Here is an 18,903-nt window from a genome sequence, read left to right as displayed (position 1 = left end):
TTTTTAGGCATAGATGCATGCTCGGATAGCGGTCTATGTGCTTTGTCGTAATGCCCCGATTAAATCTCATAGTACTCATCATGATATATGTATGTGCATTGTTATGCCTTCTTTATTTGTCAATTGCCCAACTGTAATTTGTTCACCCAACATCTGTTTATCTTATGGGAGAGACACCACTAGTGAGCTGTGGACCCCGGTCCTATTCTTTACATCTGAAATACAATCTACTGCAATTGTTCTTTACTGTTCTTCGCAAACAATCATCATCATCCACACTATACATCTAATCCTTTGTTTACAACAAGCCGGTGAGATTGACAACCTCACTGTTACGTTGGGGCAAAGTAGTTTGATTGTGTTGTGCAGGTTCCACGTTGGCGCCGGAATCCTTGGTGTTGCGCCACACTACACTCCGCCACCAACAACCTTCACGTGCTCCTTGACTCCTACTGGTTCGATAACCTTGGTTTCTTACTGAGGGAAATTTACTGCTGTGCGCATCACACCTTCCTCTTGGGGTTCCCAACGGACGTGTCAACTACACGCAGCAAGTAAATTTACGGCGCCGTTGCCGGGGAGATCAAGACACGCTGCAAGGGGAGTCTCCCACATCCAATCTCTTTACTTTGTTTTTGTCTTGCTTTGTTTTATTTTATTTACTGCTTTGTTTGCTCCTTATATCAAAAATACAAAAAAATTAGTTGCTAGTTTTACTTTATTTACTGTCTTGTTCTCTATACCAAAAACACACAAAAAATAGTTACTTGCATTTGCTTTATTTTATTATCATGACTAGTCCTGTAGTTGTTACTCTATCACCTGAGGAATCGATCTTCACTTTTAAACAAGGTGGTGAAGAGAGCTATAAAGAAGCTTGGTCTAGAATTTTTGATTCCTATAATAAAACTGAACCTAAAATAACCCTAAGTTTGCTTCTTAGTAACTTTTATTTTGGGCTTATTCTTCGCTATAGATATGCCTTAGATGCTGTAGTGGGAGGAGATTTCCTTCATTGTGATGGGGATCAAGCTTTTAATGCCATAAAAAAATTGGTTACATCATCTAGCTCCGCTAATAATTTTGATCCATCTCTTGTTAGCATTTATAATAGATTGAACACCCTTGAGACAAGTGTATCTTTCTTAAAAGAAGGGTATGGACGGATTCGTGAGCATTTTGATTATGTTCCAATAAACTCTGAACCTTCAATGTGGGACCCTACTATTAAAGTTACTATTGATGGTAAAATTTTTAATGCCCGTTTTGATATTATGACTGAATTTTGCCTTATGCCTGAAAGTATTTATGAATCTTTGACACTTTGGGGTCTTACTGAAGGTGGAGAAAGAATAACTCTTACTGATAACTCTGTTATAATTCCTAAGGGAATAGCTGAAGGAGTATTCACAACCCTTCTTGGAAGGACGGTATCCACTGATTATCTCGTTATTGAATATGTAGGGACAGGACAAATCACACTTGGAAGATCCCTGTTGAAGCTCTTGGGAGTAACCATAGATGTGGAGAAAGGCACTCTAAAATCCTCTATACCGGGATGTGGTCATATATTCCCTAAACCAAAGAGTAAGAATAAGAGTAAGAAGGGTAGGCGCAAAGCCCCTGGTAAGAATGTTAATGCTTCGTCTCTTGACAATACTTGATTCACACTTTCTGCGCCTAGGCTGAAAGGCGTTAAAAAAAACGCTTATGGGAGACAACCCATTATTTTACTTCTGCACTTTTATTTTATATTTGAGTCTTGGAAGTTGTTACTACTGTAGAAACCTCTCCTTATCTTTATTTTATTGCATTGTTGTGCCAAGTAAAGTCTTTGATAGTAAAGTCAATACTAGATTTGGATTACTGCGCAGGAACAGATTTCTTGCTGTCACGAAATTGAGCCGCCCCTGCTGTAGAAAATTTATAAAACTCTGCCAATTTACGTGCGTGATCCTCAGATATGTACGCAACTTTCATTCAATTTGGGCATTTTCATCTGAGCAAGTGTGGTGCCTCTAAAAATTCGTCTTTACGGACTGTTCGTTTTGACACATTCTGCCTTTTATTTCGCATTGCCTGTTTTGCTATGTTTGATGGATTTCTTTGCTCCATTAACTTTCGGTAGCTTTGTGCAATGTCCAGAAGTGTTAAGAATGATTATGTCACCTCTGAATATATGAATTATGCACCTGACCCTCTAATGAGATTGTTTTGAGTTTGGTGTGGAGGAAGTTTTCAAGGGTCAAGAGAGGAGGATGATACAATATGATCAAGAAGAGTGAAAAGTCTAAGCTTGGGGATGCCCCGTGGTTCATCCCCGCATATTTTAAGAAGACTCAAGCATCTAAGCTTGGGGATGCTCAAGGCATCCCTTCTTCATCGACAACTTATCGAGTCACCTCTAGTGAAACTATATTTTTATTCCGTCACATCTTATGTGCTTTACTTGGAGCGTCTGTTTGTTTTTATTTTTGTTTTTGTTTGAATAAAATCGGATCCTAGCATTCTTTGTTTGGGAGAGAGACACGCTCCGTTGTTTCGTATGAACACATATGTTATTAGCTTTATCTTTAATGTTCATTGCGAAAGTTGAACTACTTCATTCATTGTTATATGGTTGGAAACGGAAAATACCGCATGTGGTAAATGGTATAATGTCTTGAATAATTTGATACTTGGCAATTGTTGTGCTCATATAGATCATGTTTAAGCTCTTGCATCATGTACCTTATACCTATTAATGAATAACTACATAGAGCTTGTTAAAATTTGGTTTGCATGATTAGTTTCTCTAGATTCTAGATATTTTCTGGTTAAGGTGTTTGAACAACAAAGAGACAATATAAAGTCTTATAATACCTACAATATGTTCATATGTGAGCTTTGCTGCACCTTTTATACTTGAGTTTTCTTCAAATAACCTTGCTAGCCTAGCCTTGTATTGAGAGGAATTCTTCTCGTGCATCCAAATCCTTGAGCCAAATACTATGCCATTTGTGTCCACCATACCTACCTACCACATGGTATTTCTCTGCCATTCCAAAGTACACTAATTGAGTGCTACCTTTAAAAATTCTATCTTTTGTCTTTGCAATATATAGCTCATGGGAAAAATAGCCTTAAAAACTATCGTGGTGAAGAATATGTACTTATGTGTCTTATTTCTTAATAAGTTGCTTGTTGTGCGGTAACCATGTTTCTGGGGACGCCATCAACTCTTTTACCTTTGTTGAATATCATGTGAGTTGCTATGCATGTTCGTCTTGTCTGAAGTAAGGGTGATTTTCATGATCAAATGGTTTGAGTATGCATACTGTTAGAGAAGAACATTGGGCCGCTAACTAAAGCCATGATTCATGGTGGAAGTTTCAGTTTGGACAACTAATCCTCAATCTCTTATGAGAAAATTAACTGTTGTTGAATGCTTATGCATTAAAGAGGAGTCCATTATCTGTTGTCTATGTTGTCCCGGTATGGATGTCTAAGTTGAGAATAATCAAAAGCGAGAAATCCAATGCGAGTTTTCTCCTTAGACCTTTGTACAAGCGGCATAGAGGTACCCCTTTGTGACACTTGGTTGAAACATATGCTATGCAATGATAATCCATGTTAATCCAAGCTAATTAGGACAAGGTGCGAGCACTATTGGTATACTATGCATGAGGCTTGCAACTTATAGGATATCTTATACATAACACATATGCTTTAAAGAGGAGTCCATTCGGCGCGATCCAAGTGTAGATGATGTCTTCAGATGGCCGTGGAGTGGTTCTGGTGCATACACGGCGAGTTCGGCGTACGAGATGCTGGCCCAGGGCTGTGTCAGATTTGAGTTGGCTGATGCGATGCGGAGGAGCCATGCAACGCCCAAGAGCAAGCTTTTTATCTGGCTTGCGGCGCAGCACCGTATATGGACGTCTGATCGACGTGCAAGGCACGGCTTGCAAGATGCCCCTTCCCCCTGTTATATCTGCCTGCAGGAAGAGGACACGGCTGAGCATATCCTTGTCAGGTGTGTCTATGCCAGGGAGATCTGGTGGAAGTGCTGCCAGAGGCTAGGAATGCAATTCCAAACCCCAGATGTCAGTAGCTCTGCGAGGGAGTGGTGGACCAAGGAGAGGGGTAGGTTTAGGGCAAAGGAGAAAAGATGGTTTGATGGTTTGGTCTGCACTGTTGGCCACGCGTTATGGAAGCTAAGGAATGCTTGGTGCTTTGGCAATGTCCATGGACAGGCACCGGCGGAGACGTTGGTTGCACACATTTTGGAGGAGCTTAGGATGTATCGTGTAACGCATGATCAGGGTGTAGGAGTGTTAGACAATGGTTAGAGAGAGTAGTCTTGCTTAGTGTGGTGGAGTCAAATCCTTGCATGGTTCCATGTAAGGTATTCTTGTAAATATTGCTTCTACCTTCTATACAAGTATGGTACGCATTCGCGTACTCTCAAAAAAAAAAAAAAAAAACACATATGCTTTATTACTACCGTTGACAAAATTGTTTCTATGTTTTCAAAATGAAAAGCTCTAGCACAAATATAGTAATCCATGCTTCCCTCTGCGAAGGGCCTATCTTCTACTTTATTGTTGAGTCAGTATACCTATCCTTTCTATCCCAGAAGCAAACACTTGTGTCAACTGTGTGCATTGATTCTTACATGTTTACCTATTGCACTTGTTATATTACTTTGTGTTGACAATTATCCATGAGATATATATGTTGAAGTTGAAAGCAACCGCTGAAACTTATATCTTCCTTTGTGTTGCTTCAATGCCTTTACTTTGAATTTATTGATTTATGAGTAACTCTCATGCAAGTCTTATTGATGCTTGTCTTGAAAGTATTATTCATGAAAAATCTTTGCTATATGATTCATTTGTTTACTCATTATCTTCATCATTGCTTCGAATCGCTGCATTCATCTCATATGCTTTACAATAGTATTGATCAAGATTATGATAGCATGTCACTTCGAAATTATCCTTGTTATCGTTTACCTACTCGAGGGCGAGTAGGAACTAAGCTAGGGATGCTTGATACGTCTCAAACGTATCTATAATTTCTTATGTTCCATGCTACTTTATTGATGATACTCACATGTTTTATACACATTATATGTCATTATTATGCATTTTCCGGCACTAACCTATTGACGAGATGCCGAAGAGCCGATTCTTGTTTTCTGCTGTTTTTGGTTTCAGAAATCCTAGTAAGGAAATATTCTCGGAATTGGACGAAATCAACGCCTAGGGGCCTATTTTTCCACGAAGCTTCCAGAAGACCGGAGGAGATACGAAGTGGGGCCACGAGGCGACGCCACACTAGGGCGGCGCGGCCCAGGTCCTGGCCGCGCGGCCCTAGCGTGTGGGCCCCTCGTGACGCCCCCGACCCTGCCCTTCCGCCTACTTAAAGCCTTCGTCGCGAAACCCCCAGTACCGAGAGCCACGATACGGAAAACCTTACTGAGACGCCGCCGCCGCCAATCCCATCTCGGGGGATTCAGGAGATCGCCTCCGGCACCCTGCCGGAGAGGGGAATCATCTCCCGGAGGTCTCTTCATCGCCATGATCGCCTCCGGATCGATGTGTGAGTAGTCCACCCCTGGACTATGGGTCCATAGCGAGTAGCTAGATGGTTGTCTTCTCCTCATTGTGCTATCATGTTAGATCTTGTGAGCTGCCTATCATGATCAAGATCATCTATTTGTAATGCTACATGTTGTGTTTGTTGGGATCCGATGAATATTGAATACTATGTCAAGTTGATTATCAATCTATCATATATGTTATTTATGTTCTTGCATGCTCTCCGTTGCTAGTAGAGGCTCTGGCAAAGTTGATACTTGTGACTCCAAGAGGGAGTATTTATGCTCGATAGTGGGTTCATGCCTCCATTAAATGCTGGGACAGTGACAGAAAGTTCTAAGGTTGTGGATGCGCTGTTGCCACTAGGGATAAAACATCGATGCTTTGTCTAAGGATATTTGTGTTGATTACATTACGCACCATACTTAATGCAATTGTATGTTGTTTACAACTTAATACTGGAAGGGGTTCGGATGATAACCTGAAGGTGGACTTTTTAGGCATAGATGCATGCTGGATAGTACTTTGTCGTAATGCCCTGATTAAATCTCATAGTAGTCATCATGATATATGTATGTGCATTGTTATGCCTTCTTTATTTGTCAATTGCCCAACTGTAATTTGTTCACCCAACATCTGTTTATCTTATGGGAGAGACACCACTAGTGAGCTGTGGACCCCGGTCCTATTCTTTACATCTGAAATACAATCTATCGCAATTGTTCTTTCTTGTTCTTCGCAAACAATCATCATCATCCACACTATACATCTAATCCTTTGTTTACGACAAGCCGGTGAGATTGACAACCTCACTGTTACGTTGGGGCAAAGTACTTTGGTTGTGTTGTGCAGGTTCCACGTTGGCGCCGGAATCACTGGTGTTGCGCCGCACTACACTCCGCCACCAACAACCTTCACGTGCTCCTTGACTCCTACTGGTTCGATAACCTTGGTTTCTTACTGAGGGAAACTTACTGCTGTGCGCATCATACCTTCCTCTTGGGGTTCCCAACGGACGTGTCAACTACACGCAGCAAGGTGTAGATGGTCACCCGCGAACATGAGAGGCAAACTTGTTGGGCCTTCCTGCAGCTTTGGGCTCACGAGTCCGACGAGGCGGCCATGGCGAGGTTCCGCTGTGAGCACACTGAGCTTGTGAAGGGGGGAGTTGGAGTTCAACACTGCGAGGCACACACGAAGAAGAAAGTTGTAGAGTCGGAGGCTAGGCCCTCCACCGTCATGATCTCGTCTGACTCTGAGTTGGACTCTGACTTCTGGAATGAGCTCAGGCCTCCGATAAGGTAGTGTCGAAATACTCGGAGTTGGGATTGTAGTGCCGAAATACTCGGAGTAGGGTGTGTAGTGTGTCGGAGTCAAGGTAGTGTCTGTCGTATTATGAGGTGTCGGAGTCGATCTTGTAGTGTCGAATTCTATGTATCGTCCGAGTATTTATCAAAGTGTCGAAATGGAAGTTTGAAGTGTTAGACCAAAATTTGAAATGTTGAATCGAAAGTTCAAATTATCGAATTGGAAGTTTGAAATGTTGAATATGCCTTATTTTACATCATCTTAAATCCTTCCGGTGCCCTATTTTACATCATCTAGTATGACAAACAAATTTAGTGCCATAAAAGTTAAAAATAGGTGTCTATAATTTTGTTTCGCCTGCCCTATTTTGGATTGTTAGAGACGCTTTTACAGTGATTAGGTAGGAGTAGAAGTACTTTGTTGGTCAGATCGGGGAGTTGGGCCGCCGGCGGAAAGCTGGGACAGTCACGTATGAGTTGATTATCCGTATACGTCGTGCAAGCGTCATGCTGAAGTTGATATACATCATAATTATAGTAGCCCTTTCATTTTTTTTCTTTCATAATTCCTAGGAGATGATTCTTCCTTTCATTATACTTCTTCAAGCAGCTTCCGTCATCATCACCTAATCCCCTTGCTGGATTCCTGTTGCTTTTTTTCTCGGAATATTGGCAAGAGACATAGGACGTGCTTCCGTCAGTAGCGACGCCATGAACACGCAAGCAACTCGACCAGCTAATACTTGCGCTGTGTTCCTCTCAAAAAAAAAAAAAATACTTGAGCTGTGTCCAGGTTCTTTCTTCACCGGCCAGACTCATTCTCGATTAGCAGCCCTGTTCTTTCCACGACGTCGGAAGGATCATCAATAGCTTAGCAGTACTTAGCAGCCCTTAAATTTCCTCTATAAATACCAGCTCCCTTCCGTCTTCTTCCATCACCAGCCATACCGCGACAAACGAGAGTAGAAACAGAGATCAACGAGAAGAGAACTCTGCAGCAATGGCGACCAAGATCTACATCGTGTAATGCTCTGCCTCTGCTCAATCTTCTTCTTCTCCCAGCCAGCACACTGATCTCATCTCTGCAATTTCTGTTCGTTCTTTCTGCAGGTACTACTCGACCTGGGGACACGTCGCAACGCTGGCGGAGGAGATGAAGAAGGGCGCCGACTCCGTCCCTGGCGTGGAGGTCACCATCTGGCGTGTCCCGGAGACGCTGCCGGAGGAGGTGCTGGGCAAGATGCACGCTGCGCCGGCGCGCGAGGACCACCCCGTCATCACGGCGCGGCAGCTGGCCGAGGCCGACGGCATCCTGTTCGGCTTCCCGACGCGGTTCGGCATGATGGCGGCGCAGATGAAGGCCTTCTTCGACACCACCGGCGGCCTCTGGCAGTCCGGCGCCCTCGCCGGCAAGCCCGCGGGCGTCTTCTTCGCCACGGGCACGCAGGGCGGCGGCCAGGAGACCACGGCGCTCACGGCCGTCACGCAGCTGACGCACCACGGCATGCTGTTCGTGCCGGTCGGGTACACGCACGGCGCCGGCATGTTCGCCATGGACGAGGTCAAGGGCGGGAGCCCGTACGGTGCCGGCACCTTCGCTGGCGCCGATGGCAGCAGGGTGCCCAGCGACGCCGAGCTCGCCTTGGCGGCGCACCAGGGCAAGTACTTCGCCGGCATCGCCAAGAAGCTCAAGGTCGTTTGAAGTCTGATCGCCAGTCGCCCCATCATATCGTTATCAATTACACAGTTATAATGCACGATCGAGTGCAAAGATTACTTCGCACATCATATCCAGTGGAGCAGGGTTTACACAATTCTATAGCTACTACATTTAATTTCTTGTTTGAAATAATAATAGTAATAATAATCCCCCGTGCATTTGTACCCTCTCTGTCCAATGAAACTTGTCTCAACTTTGTCGAAACTTGGATGTATCCAAGGGCGAAGCTCCTAGTAGGGCTATGTCTACCTTGATTTTTGGCAAATACATTCAGATGCGAGTGCATTTTCTGAAAAATTTGAGTGGCCGTGTGTCGAAAACGGAATTCCTATGAGAAAATTATGATTGTTTTAGTGAACGCTGCGCAAAACCAACTTTGAACGAAAAATTAGGACTAGATACCAAGAGCATAAACTAACTTTTTGGGTTCAATGTGAATAAAATTGGTTATCTTACATAGATTTATGATGGATCTTACTATATACTATAAGATAACCCTAAGTTATTCATGATTCATACATGGAGAGCTGAAAAATATAGAGATTTCTTGATATGTAAAAGATACTTCCGACGATATTATCACCTCTGAGTTGCTTTTTAATGTGGCGATGACAACAATTGAAAAGAACTTTCCAGTGACAAAGATCATCAACACCGAGGTGCGTGTCGAGCGAGAGATATTTAAAAGTCTTGATCAATAGAATAATAGAAGATTTTCATAAAAAAGGGGTCAAATCTTACCTTCGAACTGATATTATTGGTATATTTTTTATGTTTTACTCATAACCAAATACATTTTTGTTTTTATTGTACCAAGTGATTGCATTAGTATCATATATATAACATTGATGTTTCAAGGGCTATTTTGATTTTTTTTGCGTCATTTTGTACAGTTTACCCTACCTTAAATTATTTTTATACTTGGCCACTGAATTTATCTAGATGCTAAATAGTATCTATATATAATTAAATTTAGATAAAGTTGGAAGTATTTGCGCTGGAACCTTGATATAGTGTCTCAGCTACCTGCATAGTCCGCTTGACGCAATCGTGAGGTGTGTCTGATCCCTGCTGATGGCGACACCGTCCGGGTGCGTCAATTCGAATTGGAACACAATGACGTTAAACGTCCGTGGATCACATATCTCACCTCATGTTGAGCAGAGCCCTAGTTTTCATGACCACTCATGTTGAGACCAATCATGGTTCATGAAACTGTTCCCTTGGCCGGTAATTTGGACAATGTCTCATGCCCAGTTAGCGAAGCAACCCCATTAACCATCCTGACCAGCACCACGGTCTCATGCCCTCAGCGCGCATGGACCCCATATAGGCGAGTAATTGTCAGTTTTGTAAAGAAAACATTCCGACGAGCAAATGTTAAAAGACCCTAAAATAGTTCAAAAGAAAGTGAAACAAAGAACCGATAAAGACAAAAGATACATAGCGAACTGTGGCAAAAAATTCCGTCGCCGGGACTTGAACCCGGGTCTCTCGGGTGAGAGCCGAGTATCCTAACCACCTAGACTACGACGGATGTTATGATCAGATGTCATTAGTCAACTCAATGACCATTGCCTCGACAACTGAAAGCATTTGTTATTCCCATAGCTCTTTCTGTCAACGAACTATTTTATACCAGTTTGCTGTCAAACATGAACGTGCGAAAGAATCCATATACACACACGCCACATGAAGTTCATGTATACTCGCGGATTCACATTTTCCACTCAAAGGCTCTTTTTTCGATCGAAGGAGCACCCAGCCTCCATTTTTTCATTCATCATTCACGTGATAGACGATAAAACATGATACATAAGTTCAGAAGGTTTTAATCCAGATCGTCAAGCCATTGAAAGGCTCTGTCGTCATCACATTCCTTTTTCCATTCACAAACTTGAATGCAAGTTCGAATCCAAGAGAGAATGCATCTTCGTGCTCGCGTCCAAGAGGAGATCGATTGAGGTGAGGGAGTATGGATCCAGGACAAGACTCATCTGCTTTCTCGCATTGGTTATCGGGCTTTCCACGGGCACCACCTATTGCATTTCATACAAAATTGTAAGATAAAACTTTGAAAACTTCAAAAACTTATAATATTACGTAGTACAATTTACAAGCACTACTGCACTCAACAGCTACTAATTGAAGACAGAATATATATCTCATGTCGAATTCAGTTTGCAGTCACTGAAAAAAAGTCAATGTAGCAAACCTTGTCTGGCTGTTGGAAGGAGTTCTCATCCCGTAGAGAACCGGATGTGAGTACCGTCTTTATGGATCCAAATGTCTGAATGTCATTCTCCAGCCCAGTTACAGATATGCTAAGATCTACAACTTGGTTGCCGAAATTGAGAACCTGAGAATAAGCAGATTTGGTTATTTCAACTTCTGTTAGCTCACTTAAAATTATGAACCAGAGAATAAAAGCACCTTTATTTTCATGTAAGTATTTCCGTCTTTAGAATTCTTCCAAGTGATAGAGGATGCGACCAATTGGTTATAATTTGATACTTGAATGGTAGAGGGATGAAGTGCTGCACCACTTGAGTCCTTGAAGAAGTGTAACATCCAGTAGTTTGGACACCCGTAGTGTTGCCACGAGTTAAAGACTATGGCATCTGGACTCCACCTATCAAGCAGAAATGTATTTTCATAAGAAAAAGGATGGTGCAGACATTGATAGAAAAATAGTTTCCCTGTGCAAGTATATTTTCTCTCTAGAGATCCTTCCATTTCATAGGTAGTCTCTGGAGTAATAAGGGGTATCCAAATTGTAGCTTAACTTCTGTACCAAAATGTGGCATGAATAGGGAAATTACATAATAACTGATTTCTCGATCCAAAGTCTTGAATCAGTTACCTACGATCGTTGTCATTTACAAAGAGTGGAGCGCAGCTTGCCATTTCAACCACGTCGCTGGGTAGAAAAAGAAATGGTAAAACACACAAGTTCACAATGTACTGTACCATCACCATGATACAAAACCAGAAGTAATGTAAGAGAACCTGTTTCTTTCTAATCCAATAAGAAATGCAGCTTCTGCTAGAGCAGCTACTAGTGTTCCTCGGCCAGCATCATTTCCAGTCACAGCATATTCACTAACAATTGCCTAGAAATTGACACAAGGTACAAGTTAGTTGTAAGTAACTGATGTCAATAGTATTGATCTGAGAACTGATGTCAATAGAACCGCAGGCTGTACCTTGGGTCCACCCCGGGGTGTGCTGTCAAACATGCTAGATTTGTAAAACATATCCCCAGATGAGGTATAGACCTACCACAGAGGATGTCAAACATTGTGTATTACTTATTTATAACTGAATATATACTTCAGCTAAGTGAAGACCAAGCAACAGTGTTTACATGAACATCATATAGATCAGCAGGTTCATTTGGTGAAATGGTAGATCTATCACAGCTTGATATGATCTTGATATCTGGGTAGGATGCTTTTATTGCAGAATAGAACTTGCGGTAGTTCTCTACAAAATACAGAAGGGATCTCTATTAAGGAAAAACTCAGACAGAAATAAGTTGAAGCGCTTCTTTGGTAATGAGTGCTGTCCTGTGAAATCACCCAGGAAGAAGACGTGAAGATACTTTAATAAATATATAACTAACCTTTATAGTAGTGCATTGAGCATTCTTGATTCCCCATAGAAATATAATTAAGCTGAAAGGGCTCTGGATGTCCCATTGCTGCACGAACTGAACCCCATGTAGTCCCAGGGTCCCCCCTGGCAAACTCAATACCGTCAACAACATCCTGCAATAACAAGGAAATTCAAATAAGAACAATTTCCTAAATGTATCGTGAGGAAACATCACTTCTTAGATTGTATCAGTAATAGTATTTCTTAGCAGCAACAGGATAGGAAGAGGCGTAGTCCTAGTTAAGATCATTATGCATTGCATCCTTCAGCTGGACATGCAACAAATATGCATTACATGTTGACTTTCGATCTATTTTTTCTCATTTCCCAAATATGTACGCTAGACTGTATCTTGACATTCCAAATTAGTTGTAATAGATAGAATAGAAACCAAGTTATCTGGGCGCTCTGGCTATGTAGAAATGACAAGATCTTTAATGACAAAAATTGCTCTTTGTTGCAGGTCATCTACAGATGCACAGGTATTCTCCGTTCGTGGTTACCTCTTCAGCGTGTGGAGAACCAAGACCTATTTACGGAGGTCTGTACACGGTTGGAGGATACGGCGAGGGATACTTTTTCCCTACATGGGTGGCAGCATAGTCTACGGATAGTAGCTCCTCCCACATCTTAGGCGTCATATGATTCATCGTTCCGATATGTATTTCGCCTTTTTATTTTTGTAACTCTGGACTCTTGAGACAACAAACGACTGTGTGCATCCTGGTTATGCAGAGGCTGGATGTAATTGCTTCTTGAAGTAATAAAGCATCCTTTATCGAAAAAAAAAAGTGATTGCTCAACTATGCATCCAACGATAGTAATTAACAATCCACGCTTATTTCCATCATTACCATTGCATAAGAACAGATAGACGATTTATTTAGCAGCTTCTATTCTGGCTATTTACCCTCTAGATATGCCGTGTCTGAATTCTCAGTGAAAAGATTATGCCTTTATTTTTTTCTATTCTGCTTGGATATTTCCTGAGATGTCTTTTAAAACACACAGATGGATCATTCAGCTTGTAATCATTTATTAGTTAATACCCAGAAAATCGAATAAGGGAGAAATAAATACAGACCAAGTACACTTCATACATGGAAAAATGTAACTAATTTCAAGAACATACCTTTACAAAAGCAGCTATCGTTGCAGGTGGTATTTGTTCATATCGACTAGCACCTGCCACAATGAAAAGAGTTCATGAGACCACCCGATTTGCAACAATCTTTTCACACCATTTTACTTCGTAGGTATAGGAATTACCATCATTGACCACCCAAACTGGGGAAGCACCGATGTCTTCTGCTAACTACAGTAAATGAAAGAACAAATTTCAGCTTCAGACTGTTAGGAATTGTATGAGACAACTTCCAGATCAAAGCCAAGCAGTAAGATTTTTTACACACTTGAAGAAACTCAAACAATCCAAGTCCATCATCAGTCCAGTATCCCCAAACATCATTGAAATGACCGGGCCTCTCCTCCCAGGGTCCAACAGTTTCACTCCAGCGAAATGCATTTAAAAGATAATTTCCCATGACATAGTTTCCACCTAAAACAAGTAATCAACATACTGTCAATATCCAGAAATCAGTGTTTAACCATAATTGAGATATAATTTATTTTCTTGGTTGAACCTTATGGGTTTGGCATAACAGACTGGATGAACACAATATACTACACAGCAGAAAGTGATTCTAGAAAATTTTGTTCCTTTTACTCGCTACAAATGCTCTTGCAGCATACCAAACAAGCTATTGGAGCTTTTGTGTTTTTAAGGTTTCCAATCGGGATTATATCTGTTCACATTATATGAAAGTTGTGATTAATAGATTTTGTAACATAAACTCGATATGAAGTTCTGTGTAAAACGAGATGATCCTGAGCCACCAAACAGTCAGTATATGTGAACTATGACTAATATATTTTTAGCATAAACTGTATATGAAGAAGTTCTCCGTCAAGCTACGTGATTCAGTGTCAACCAATGTGTACCTAATTCCCTATTTTAGTTTGTTACTATGAGTGTACAGTAACACGGTACACGGTCTAATGTTGTACTCTGAGAGCATAAACGCATGACTGAGAAGAACAGAACAATCAATACATGTGCGTCAAATACTCTATAATCAACCGGACTTTTACCCATATAGTATGTTATTCACAGTGTCGTATAACTTTGTACACTCTTATAGTTCAACAAATTGTAGCACTTCCATCAAATATAAATAAGTGCCAAGGCATAATACTTTCACCTGTTGATATGAATCGCAGATGAAATATGAAAGGTAATATGACAAACCTGGGAATTTCAAAAATTTAGGATTTAGATTTGCCAGCATAGAGGCAAGATCTTTACGATAGCCATGCCCCTGAGAAGAAAAATAGTAATACAGACATTGTAATCAAGCAATGGAAACTCCACTAATATTTTCACTTTTTTACTTAGATCATATTTTGCATGCAATTTAAGAACAAATAAACAATCCTACAATGGATATATGAATAGATAACACCTTAGAATCTTGTGGATATCTCAAGACTCAAGCAGTAAAAGCACCATAACATCACACCATGCAATTTTGAAGATGGCTAATGCAGGTTGTAGTAAGAAACATTTGAATGCAAACTGCTTGGTGAACCAATAAATTTGGTGAGAACTCTGTTTCAAGGTTGTAACATGTTTGGACCTATGACATGATAACTGAAGCTAAATAGTTGTTAATTGCACAATTGAATATTATTTAATGCACCAACGCTATACCTGAACAAATATCTTAAGTTTAGTGAGAACTCTTGTTCCAGGTTTTCATATGTTTGGACCCGACACGGCCACACCCATGCATGTAAGTACAAAAGTATTTCCGGATATATGACATGTCAATTTTAATATAAATAGTTTTCACACTACGAATATATATTTACTGGTAGGATGTGTTTCTCACAAACTCTTCTAGATGCAAGGGAACTTTAAAGTGGAGAGATGCATTTTGTTATGATATAAAAGGAAATGCCCAACATACAAAGAAATCATGGAAAGTAAATTACCATGTAAGTATCAGATGGCATAAGTGATACTTGATCAAACCAAACTATTCCACTTTTGCTGGTCGTAAGCTGAAGCCGTGAATTAGAATAGCTTTCACTTGATTGCAGATCAAACTCAACCTTCGTCCACTCTTTAAAATCTTCGCTATCAGCACTACAGAAGAAAGAGTTATAACACAAACTGATTACACAGAAAAAAATCATAGCTGTAATAAATGTAGAACTAAATCACATAATATTGCTTACATGATGGTATGAGAAGCTAGATTTTGAAGACCATCTGAGCTTGTCAAAGAAGCTGTCAGATCCACGGAGTCTGATGACCTTATGTACATGCTAACTTTATAAACCTTTGCTTCCTCAATATTCTGCAACAATGGTAGCAAACGCAATTCTTATTATTATTATTATACTGGAGACAAGCTTATATTTTTCACATACATAAGCCTGAAGGAAAGAAGAAATTAACATATATTGTATCAACACTTTACAGAGTGTCACTGGTGAGTAATGACTGCAAAATATCTAAGATTAATGGATTTTTTATGTCTCCTATCCATGGTGTGCTACTATGGAGTGTCACCGATGAGTAATGACTGCAAAAGATCTAAGACTAATGGATTTTCGTCTCCTATCTAAGGTATTTAATAGATATATGAAAAACAAGAAAAGCTCATATTATCAGATGAGATTTAGAATCCCGAACTTGTGTTACAAGTAAAAGTTATACCATGCCCCAGAAACCCGGATTATAGATGCCAACACCTTCTGGTGGGCAGACATTAGTTCCACTAGATTCACAGAGTACTTCCATCCGAAGTGCAATTGGATTAGTTGGAAAACAGGATGAGCGATCGGTTGCCACAATGATATTGGATTCATCTCCAATTATCAGCCATGGATCAATGTTTGAAGGAGTATTAAGACCACCGGCTTCAAAACCTGCAAGTTAGATTGTTACAAGATTTGCATATAAAAACAAAGCAATTTAATGAGCCACACAAGTGTAGGAGCAAATATGCTTAGCCCATTATCTCCATATATTCGTCTGTCCTCAAATCTTCACCACATATAGTCATTGCATATAAGTGATTAATAGCTGCTAATGATATGAGATAGCTGTATTTAACAGAATGAGGTCTGCCTAATTAATTAGTAGCTTTTCATTTAACTACTTACAACAGACAAGTAATAGTTATTACGAGCAAAGAGCAATACAACCCTGCAGTAGTTTCCCTGGTAACTATAAGCGGAAAAATAAAATGATGCCAAGTAATACGCCAAGAATTATCAAAATGATGATTGATGAGCACTCACTTCTGCAAGAATAACCAAAGTGCCTATATATATTTGACACATCAGACATCAGATCACATTACCTCTATTGTTTACAAGTTCTGCCCACAACCCGCCAGCCCCAGCATGGTTAATCTCCTACAAGTTTAACCAAGAATGAGCAAAATCCCTCACCCAAGTACGCAAACTAAGTAATCACTAACATTCTATTACAAGGTCAGTTGCGTGTAAGTACTCCCTCCTTGCCACAATATAGTGCATATAAGATTTTCAAAAAGGCAAATGATGTGAAGTTTGACTAACGTTTTTGAATAAATTATCTACATCTACCATACCAAATGTATACCATATGAAAATATACACCCTGAGGAACCTAATGGTATTGATTTTTTATTCTAGATATTGATATTTTTTTCTCACATACTTGGTCAAACTTGACATAGTTTGACTTTAAAAAAATTCTTATATGCACTACATTTTGGCAAGGAGGGAGTATTAAAAGGATTAATCAATTAACAAGCTTGCTGAGTTGTTTCACCACAAATAAGTTGTCCGTAAACATAATGTTGCAGAAAATAGCAATGAGTAAACACTGGCTGAACTCCTGAGTAACATGTATTTGTTGCAATTCTACAAGCCATTATATATACATGAAAAAGTAATACTCAAAAAAAGATACATACAAGCAAAAGTAATACCCAACTATGTGAATATGTTATGTGTATGATGTGGCTACAGACATGCTTTTGGTACGGTAAGACCGTAAGAGTACATATTCACTACATGTGGCACCTATAACTACTCAAAACCAATGCATATGCACCAACAACTAAACATAATCTCACCTCAAAAAAGATGCCAAACATATTTTCAGGGATCATCTGAATATTCTGAGGTGAAGCATCCACACTCAGCTGTGCAGTTTGAGCCGCCGTTGACCGAACAAAAAATATCTGATACAAGGCGCAAACAAGACCCAGCATTCGGAATAACCGGCGATCCAAAGACCCTCTTGGGACAGCCATCACGACCTGTTACAGCTGAAACGAAAGCAGTAACTCATTACATGTTCTATTTGTGCAAAAAAGATACATACATATCACAAATCCAGAAACACACTTGGTTGAAGTTACCACAAATACAGAAGAAGCAAGAGTGCGAAATAATAATTGGCTCAGAGCAGTGGTGTTTGAGTAGAAGCGAGGCCAACAGAAGATGAGAATATAAGTTAGCGGCGACAAACTGCGACATGGGTATTCTTTTCTGCAGTTTACTTCACAGAGATGCAATGTGTAGCGGGCAAGCAATACATAATTAAGTGTTGCTCTCTCGCCATCTATGAAAGCAACACCAACATATCCTATGCTGAATTCACTGCAGTTTTTGCCCTGAACAAGTTTTTTTCTCTGTCAATGGAATGGAACGACTTTACTGTAACTGTTACAAACATACAAGGTACATGAGGCTGTGAAATGGTACCATCAAACATTTCATTTGGCAGAATCGAAGCACTTGAGTGTACTATTGTTTGGCCGACCATGGAAGATGTCAGATTTGCAGAGCATATAACAGAGGCTTGTACAGGCAAGGAAACAGACAACTGAAACAAAGGGGCATTTCCGCAAATAGCAAGAAAAACGTGCCACACACACACAGAGTAATCAGCTTGAAGCAGACAAAAACAAGCATTGCACAGTAAAATTATACGGAGTACTAGTACTGTACAAGTAAAGCAAGTGCACCCGTGAAGCATCGATTAGCTCCCCCCCTAATTCGCAAAATACAAAATTAACCATAAAGAAGAAGGATTCTCGCAAAAAAAAAAAAACCATAAAGAAGAAGGAGGCGCAAGAAGATAGACCGAGTTGAGACCTTTTCGGGGGTTGCAGGAGCTCGCCAATGGCGGATTTGGGGGAGGAGGGCGGCATTTCTAGGTCTCCCTCCGCCTCGACAAGTCAACGTCGCTGTCGAGGGCGGGCGGCCGCGGGGGCGGTGGTCCCGTCGGATCGCGATCAGACGGATGGAAGTTGCTTGCCAGGCCAGCCAAGCCGTTGCTCTCGCGTCGAGCTTATCGAGAGTGAACAGGTCAACTGGGTCCGTACTTTAAGAACCTTATCCGCTTATCACAATCGTAATTGAACTGCACACGCATTTTAAAGATTATATACCACTCTCTTCATAATTATCATGTATTCTAGATTGAGTTAAAGTTAAAGTTTGTAAATTTTGACCATGTGTATAGGAAAACATATCACATTTAGTGCGGCATATTGTAGCTCCAGAT

At 40.6% G+C, this 18,903-nt stretch overlaps 2 protein-coding genes and 1 non-coding gene across 4 annotated transcripts; 1 reads left to right on the top strand and 2 right to left on the bottom strand.

Moving 5' to 3' along the window:
- Positions 1-7,776: 7,776 nt before the first annotated feature.
- LOC124676948 (quinone-oxidoreductase QR2-like) lies at positions 7,777-8,770 on the top strand. The gene is made up of 2 exons (XM_047212958.1): positions 7,777-7,915; positions 8,003-8,770. Exons 1-2 carry the CDS (start codon positions 7,893-7,895, stop codon positions 8,592-8,594), a joined length of 615 nt encoding a protein of 204 aa, XP_047068914.1. The 5' UTR covers positions 7,777-7,892; the 3' UTR covers positions 8,595-8,770.
- Positions 8,771-10,076: 1,306 nt separating this feature from the next.
- On the bottom strand, positions 10,077-10,149 carry TRNAE-CUC. Its single transcript has one exon. It is a non-coding gene; the product is annotated as a tRNA-Glu (tRNA).
- A 37-nt stretch (positions 10,150-10,186) lies between these two features.
- On the bottom strand, positions 10,187-18,612 carry LOC124670149 (alpha-L-arabinofuranosidase 1-like). Of its 2 annotated transcripts, none has more exons than XM_047206651.1 (18): positions 18,492-18,612; positions 17,465-17,650; positions 16,703-16,757; positions 16,054-16,265; positions 15,570-15,691; positions 15,324-15,477; positions 14,578-14,647; positions 13,682-13,827; positions 13,539-13,584; positions 13,402-13,454; positions 12,238-12,382; positions 11,980-12,098; positions 11,819-11,890; positions 11,622-11,725; positions 11,476-11,532; positions 11,046-11,244; positions 10,828-10,971; positions 10,187-10,651 (listed from the first exon to the last, which is right to left on the bottom strand). In XM_047206651.1, exons 2-18 carry the CDS (start codon positions 17,642-17,644, stop codon positions 10,502-10,504), a joined length of 2,028 nt encoding a protein of 675 aa, XP_047062607.1. In that variant the 5' UTR covers positions 17,645-17,650; positions 18,492-18,612; the 3' UTR covers positions 10,187-10,501. The 2 variants fall into 2 exon arrangements, with proteins under 2 accessions (XP_047062607.1, XP_047062606.1); XM_047206650.1 differs by having other exon boundaries at positions 17,465-17,659; positions 18,492-18,611.
- Positions 18,613-18,903: the final 291 nt, after the last annotated feature.

This window comes from Lolium rigidum, chromosome 7 (assembly GCF_022539505.1).
Source record: "Lolium rigidum isolate FL_2022 chromosome 7, APGP_CSIRO_Lrig_0.1, whole genome shotgun sequence".
NCBI classification, from domain to species: Eukaryota; Viridiplantae; Streptophyta; class Magnoliopsida; order Poales; family Poaceae; genus Lolium; species Lolium rigidum.
The sequence above is the reverse complement of the archived record's forward strand: the minus strand, read 5'-3'. Positions and strand labels throughout refer to the sequence as shown.

Bases quoted from the DNA above. Each gene is read 5' to 3' on its own strand.
- LOC124676948 (XM_047212958.1), top strand. From the start codon at position 7,893: ATGGCGACCAAGATCTACATCGT. The intron at 7,916-8,002 runs GTAATGCTCTGC...TTCTTTCTGCAG, and splicing joins GCGACCAAGATCTACATCGT to GTACTACTCGACCTGGGGAC.
- LOC124670149 (XM_047206651.1), bottom strand. From the start codon at position 17,644: ATGGCTGTCCCAAGAGGGTCTTTGGATCGCCGGTTATTCCGAATGCTG. The intron at 13,455-13,538 runs GTAATTCCTATA...TCATTGTGGCAG, and splicing joins AGTTTGGGTGGTCAATGATG to GTGCTAGTCGATATGAACAA. The intron at 11,245-11,475 runs GTAACTGATTCA...TCTGCTTGATAG, and splicing joins GTAAATGACAACGATCGTAG to GTGGAGTCCAGATGCCATAG.